We start from the raw sequence: 7,131 nt of genomic DNA, 5'->3' as shown, positions 1-7,131 counted from the left end.
TATCAAACAAACGTTGCTATGAGTGTAGGCAACTATCAACAGCACCTGCTGGAAGCTACTGCAGCCAAACAACGCAGTTGGTTTAGAATTACAGCTTTGTTTTAATTCTTTCAATTCTCCAACTAAGGGAAGAACTTTCATGGTTGCCTCCGTTTTCATTAGCTAAAGCGGACACAAAAGCTTTCTTCCCTGCGCATACGGCATTTCTCCACTCCTCTCACCTTTCCTTACACAAATACTTTCTAAAGAAAATGCTGGAAGGCTGATTTAGAAAAAGCCACACAAACACTTAAAAATCCTGTAAGGGAAAAGGAAAGGACAGAAAATGAAATTCAAACATAGCAGGGGGACGTTTTGCATAGCCCTTGTGGATCGTGGACAATAGAGTGCCATGCTGATTCAAAGAACATGATTTTAGGTAAGCCTGCCTCAATATGTCCTCCCACAGAGCCCATTTCCCCCCGTGTCCTTGGTTCACACAGAGAAACGGTCATACATCCGTCCGACTGTGCTGTCAATGGGAACACGAATTCTGCTTTCTCTCTTTCAGTCAGTCGCTTGCCGTTTTCCCTCTTACTCCTTTATTCAGCTGGCTGGAGATGAAGGTGAATCACCACATCCTAACCTGATCGCTGCCTCACATCGTAGCCAAAACAGGACGGCTTTCTGTAATCGATTGACTTCTGAATCCCACGTACGTCGGTGCTTTCATTTACAGTATATGTGCCTCCAAAAATCTTTACTGCCTGCTTGGAATTCACGCAGTATTAAATGTATTTATCGTTGTATGGATGAAATTATACATATTTCCCAGTGAGCGCAATAGAAACAAACAAATGACCTCTTACATGCATTATTAATTAGAGCAAATACACAGTAAACATTAACCCCGGCTCCAAATCAGCATTATAACAAGCTTCCATAACAAACCATTGACAAGCCATGTTTGTTTCCTTCCATATATGCAAACACTTAATTGTTAATTACAACAGTTGAGCGCCAATGAGGGTAATTGTCTCACAAATTTCTCCCACACATAAAGCAAAGCGTGTCACGATATTGCAGATTATATAAATATATTACACCATATAAAACGCAGCCAGTTCCAAACGTTTATCACACAGAGAGGAAATATTATAGTCCTACTGAGATTGGAATGTGTCAGATCTGTGACAGAAATGTGATAATGTCTACATCAAAACCATATACAGGCCCACAGAAGTCCCTGCAGCTTGTGGCTGTTTAAAATCGTCATTAATTCACAGTGACATAGCAATCCAATCCCAAACATCCTTCTTATAGTACACGTTTCCTCTTTTCTCTAGTTTTATATGTTAGCATTCTCGCAGATGGTAATTTGTGATAGGTACACACAGGAGGGGGCCATCCATCCGGGACTTGGCACTGGTTAACTGCTATGCTGCCAGTTTCTTCCTTTTTTTCCATTAGTCCTCTTAGAAATACTAACATATTGATTTTTTTCCGATTCCCACCATTTTTCAGTCTACTGGAAGTGGAGACAGCCAAATACATAATAAGTCTATATCGATAAATTCATGAGATCCTAATAAGAATGCATTTTGTGTTTATTTCCCCAAGGGACCTATGGATATTTTGCACTGTTTTTATTTCCTGTAAAAGCTATTTTCTGCATATCTGTTGTCCCAGCTTGCAAACAGTATATACACTGCTGACATTTATTTAGAGCTGCAGTGCATGACTCCTGGCATCCCACTATATTTCCACAACACACTCCACTGTCTCTCTTCACAGAAAACCATCAGAAAACGGTAATAAAAGACCACGACTGCGAGTGGGCTGAGAGTGGACTGCTCAGAGGCAAACTAATCTATCTTTTCTTTGTATCTTTGTTTCTCTTCTCACTCACACTTTACACCGACTCCCCCTCCCTCTCTGTTTTTTTCCCCCCTCTCTAACAAACACTCTTGTTTTTCTTACACCTCTCATTGACTTCAAATTTTCTTCCATCTCCCTTGGTGGGATTGTGAAAAGGACAGCTCCACATGTGTTAAAATATGCGTAAAAACAAAAGATTACTTGTGAGTGGTTTTCAGCTCCGAGCCAGCCAGCCATGTTGCTGGGCTCTTCTCGAGGGACAGTTTCTAAAAGTCAATGCCGACTTCCACATGTCAGTAGAATAGGACTTTGATTTTTAAAAATAGATAATATGTCTGAGGAGGCAGTTATGCTAGAACTGGTTTTCCTGCAAACAAGGTCACTCATCTAAAGCCTCCTTCATGCAAATAATCTTTTCCAATGCAGCAGGTAAATCTCAAAAAAATGACTAAATACTAAGCACAACAGGAAAACTAATTTCATACCTCACAGGTATTTTCCATTTTAAAATTGCGAAGAAATCTGCACACCAAATTAATCGCCATTGAGCCTTTTGTAATTGAGGCATGACAGCAAGACCTTCAAAGTCTCAGGAATGTAAACATGTTTAAGGAATCCATCTAGATAGCTTCCCTGCTTCAAGCCAATGTGTGGTGCAGCATGCTAATGTAAGACAGATCTTCTTTTTGTTCTTGAAACCCACAGTGGATATTTTTAAACCATGGAAATCATGTGCCAGTAGAGAGGAGATAGTTTCATGTTTCTATAAGCTATAGTGCGGCCAAGTGACACATGAATATTTTTAAGCAGCTTTGTGCCTGTTTAAAATGTGTTTGCTGTAAACGTGCAGGCAGTCGGCCAGGGTACAGGGTGTTATCCTTAATTCCTGCTAAACCCAAACTAAACTTGCATCGTGATAATTCAGGCTGGCAGAAAGCAAAAAGCAAATAAAGTCAATTAACGAGCAGCTCCCCTTGAATTTGTTCCCTCTGCCCTTGCTTGTTCTTGACAACCTTGTAATTCCGCCGGCATAAAACAGTTGAGGGAATGAAAAGAGTGTTACATATTAGGAATGCAATCCGTGCACAGCAACTGGAAGAAGTCAGATAAACGTAGCTTAGTGCATTTTGCAAGAGGACTGAAAAAATGTTTTGATTTCCTTTCCAAAATGAAAAACAATGTAGTGTTTCAGTCATGTCAGACATGTCTGTATTGGAAAATAGAAACCAGGAAATAAGCAAATAAAATGAGCACCTCTGAGTCAACAATGCTTTTAGCAGCAGTTGAAAGCCCAGGGACATACTGCATATACCAATGCGGATTGAAGATGGAGGCGATAATGTTATCACTCGAACTTCACAACCGCAGACCAGCTATGGTCATCAGGATTTAAACACTGTCTCCATTTCATTGTTGATTTCCCTTCTGTTCAACATCTCCTTGCACTGTTTTATGAATTAGACACGTCTGTAAGCAAACCTCAATGAGCTTTGATGGAACGGAAGATGGGATGTAGCATTGATTGTGTGACTGAGCATTTGTTCGATGGACAGCTAAATGAGATCATGTACGTATAGCAGCGCTATGTATTTCCATGGAAGAATGTAAAATGAGCTCCTTTTATTCTAGCCTACCAGTTAGCAGACACATAATGCTACAGCCTTTAATGCAACCCTGAATTTTACCCTCACTGGATTCTAACAGGTTGAGCTTGCAAATTCCAACCCAAGTTCGGTTCTTCGTGCCACACAACAAAGCTGTTACATTTCATGTTGCAAGTGGACCTTTTACACTTTTTCTTTTGCCTACTGGTGAACGTGGAGAGAAAACCCAATTGAAAATATTTTATTGTGGGAGACTCTTAGCAGTATCAGTAGCTACGCAGTCTCTGTCAGTGCTCCCAAAAGGCAAATGTAAACTTATTATAAAAAGAGAATCTTATCTCAAGCGTATCTTAATACACTTTGTAAGGGCTGCACCAGGCCCATTTCACTATCAAAGTAAACCAATTACCTGTAAGATTTATAAATGAGGAACATTGGACACAATAATTCATTTCTGTGTGGAAATTAGCTCAGCATTTTTTCCTGCAGCTGGTGGCCAGAACACTTCTTGTCACACTGTACAAGGTAAGGCCGATGCTATGAATACAAAGGGCTGACTAGGCTTTGGTGTTACACTCTGTGTCTGTGTGTTAGTTTGTGTTTAAAGGTCTCAGCCTGACAGGAGAACAGTGGTTGTACAATGTGAGCTGCCTGTCTGGGCAGAATGGAACTTAGGGTTAGGAAGGGAACAGACAGACCCAGGGGAGCTGACCTCCTCATTTAGCCAGCCTCCTGCCGGAGCAGCTGGGAGTATCTGCTGAGCAAGCACACCCTACAGGACAGGAAATGCACAGGAAAGGGACCAATGAACTCTATTGTCTCTCACGTCATTATTGTCTTTCTCCTCTCTCTTTCACACACTACACGCACAAACACAAACTGACATACAATTCCTCCGATAAAATCACCCACACACAAGCCTATCTTCATCTATCTTTCGGAAACTCAGCGTATCGTCTTTTCTAAAGAGAATAAATTACACTACCCGAAATGGAGATATCATACAATGGAAATATGTGAAGTGGATGCTACTTGACTGACAGAGAATTGTTGTACAAAAACCCAGAGACTAAAGCTTTTACATTATATATTTAATATAGTATATCGATATATATATATATATATATATATATATATATATATATATATATATATATATATATATATATTATAATTGAGCTTCCAGTTCAGCAACAGGCAGCAGGTCGCATTGCCTGGGTCGCTGTCCGTAGTGCTGAACTGGAGGATCAGTGGCTCGTGTGGCCACTAGATCAGGACCATGGACAGAGACCTGTCTTTTTAGCCGACTTTCAGCTGCTCCGGTATTATTCTACTGCCACCGTCCAGAACACGGGCCAAATCAAGCAAGAGCTTTGAATACCTCAGAGCAAAAGATCTCAGTAACATGCACCAACTCCTATCTCGCACGGTCATGTCTGTCGTGCTATTGATGCCGGATGCCTTACAGGTGCAGGGTGTCCGCAAACTCGACGTATGGCGAGGTACAGTCAATAGTAACACGGATTCTAAACTTATTTGACATTGTCAAATAACCATGGTATCAAAAATCCCAAATTCCCTCCAAGCTTTAACAGATCTTATCAGTTGTTCCCCTCCCACTGCTTTTCCCAGGAATGTACTCATTATTTGCCGGCTTGGAAACTTTCGTGTCAAATGCTATTATTATAAACATGGACTTCGCCGTCTCCTAAGGATTAGTGAATAGACGTCCGGCGACAGTCAGACAAAGTGTGAGACGGGAAAGCGCTCATCGGGCTGAGGATGCAGCAGGAAGACAAGCACATCCCGTTGCCATAGCGGCGGCTATTGCAGACGCGGCCTGACTCTTAAACAGGACCATCTGGGGAATTGGTGATTGTAAGGATGTGTTGTCAACACTTGATGACATCCGCTGTCGTGGGGGGGGGGGGGGGGGGGGGCTCTCATGTCACTTCAAAATGCTCTTTGTACATAAAAAAAAGCAAAACAGCCATCCTGCGAGGGATCTAATTAAACGACAAAGGAAACCTAGAGCGGCTTTGGTTTAGTGATTTTAGAAGATGAATACAAGCGTTAACAGCACAATTTAAAAGTTATGAATCAGCAACAAGGTGCCGTATGGCACAACTGTTAAAGAACTACTTTAATATAAAAGCATTCATGTAATAATTCCGCCATGCGGTATTCTAGTTATTGAAGACAAGTGGCTATGTTTAGGCCAATGAGCTACACTTAACTATCAGAAATGATTTTCGGTTAATGCATTTAACTGTTACATTTCAAACCAATTCACTACTGAGAACCGGAACGATGGTAAAATGATATACAAAGACAACCCCCCTGGGATTAGTGGGATAGCGGTTCTGTGGGATTAAGAATAAAAACTACTGCCCGCCGTATCGATTACCCTTGTGACAGATCAGAGGAATTGATCCGCACTCCGGGTGTAATGTTCACATGTAAACATTTACAGCAGAGAACATGTTGAGGACTCGGCAGGAAAAGGCCGTGGAGATACAAGACTACGTGAGGATACCGGAGGGGAAATGTGAGCAACGAGTCCGGTAGTGATTCTTCAGTTTATCAGCTGCCCATATCCGTGAACCGCTGCGGGTTTTTCTCTTTCAAAGTTACTGTAACACTGGTTCCAAGGTTCGTGGAACACCTTTCATCCTTGATGGTAATATGCACTCGCTAAAAATAATGTTACAAAACCTATTTAGATTATAACGATACAACTGTAAACTATCCATGAACAAATAGGATTCTTTAGAGCGCAAGTCCGATTGTTTTGCCAACTCTACACTAAAGACAAGGCAAGAGTGGGACCAAATGTCTCGATACATCGGCTTTTGCATCTCGTGATCAATTCGTTCATTCACTGACGACAATCATACAAGCAGTTCGTGTGATCACACGTCGTTCCAGATGATAGCGTAGTGTAAACAAACAGATTCTTACCGAATCTTAAAACGTGTGGCATCCCGCGAGAGTAACCAAGAAACAGCAGCAGAAGCGGGATCAGCCTGAGGTTGGACCTGAAAACGAGACTGCTTATCATCAGATGATGGGAGGTAATCTTCATGTTGTTTTTAAAAAAATGCACAGTGGTTTAATCCCCCCGGTGCGCGGGTTCGAATCCCCCGAAATTCTTCTACGCTCGTTGGGCAAGGCAGGGTGACGGCGGCCCTGGATGCGCAAGATCACGGCATGGTCACTCGCGCTTTCCCTAAATCCATTAGCAGTCCCGGCATGATTCCTTCCCCTTCTCCTCCTTCACTGCGCCAAGAAACAACAATCCTCCCGGTCGAGGGACGGCGGGACATCCATGTCGAAGGGTACGGATCCAGTGGGGAGGGGGGAGCCTAAGCATGGGCTGTAGGTAAGGTGCTGGAGAGGGTTTGGAGAGGGGCAAGAGAGCGCCAAGCAGAGGATACAGCAGCGATATACAGCCCCCTATGAGGCGCTCTGGGTTGCTTGCGCTCCCATTATACTGCACTGCTGCACCGGCTCTGACGTCGAGCCAAGGTTAGTGTTGTGAACGCGCACCAGAGAGAGACAGAGAGAGAGAGCGAGTGAGTGAGAGAGGGAAGGAGTGGTAAAAAAAAGATTGATAGAGAGAAATAAATAAAAAAAGAGATATGATGGGAATATAAAGAGAGAGAGAGAG

The 7,131-nt window shown here is 42.4% G+C and overlaps 1 protein-coding gene across 3 annotated transcripts in view; it reads right to left on the bottom strand.

The window, feature by feature from the left end:
* LOC116705926 (glutamate receptor ionotropic, kainate 2) overlaps positions 1-6,989 on the bottom strand; it is a 77,068-nt gene extending 70,079 nt beyond the window's left edge. For all 3 annotated transcript variants that reach the window (XR_004336088.1, XM_032542403.1, XM_032542405.1), the window contains exon 1: positions 6,423-6,989. Coding sequence is in view for 2 of the 3 variants with exons in the window: in XM_032542403.1 (XP_032398294.1) it covers positions 6,423-6,546 (124 nt within the window). In the remaining variant the exon portion in view is untranslated. The remainder of the gene's footprint in view (positions 1-6,422) is intronic.
* Between the last annotated feature and the right edge of the window lie 142 nt (positions 6,990-7,131).

Source organism: Etheostoma spectabile, chromosome 18 (assembly GCF_008692095.1).
Source record: "Etheostoma spectabile isolate EspeVRDwgs_2016 chromosome 18, UIUC_Espe_1.0, whole genome shotgun sequence".
NCBI lineage: Eukaryota > Metazoa > Chordata > Actinopteri > Perciformes > Percidae > Etheostoma > Etheostoma spectabile.
Note: the sequence above shows the minus strand (reverse complement) of the source record. Positions and strands in the feature narration are given on the sequence as shown.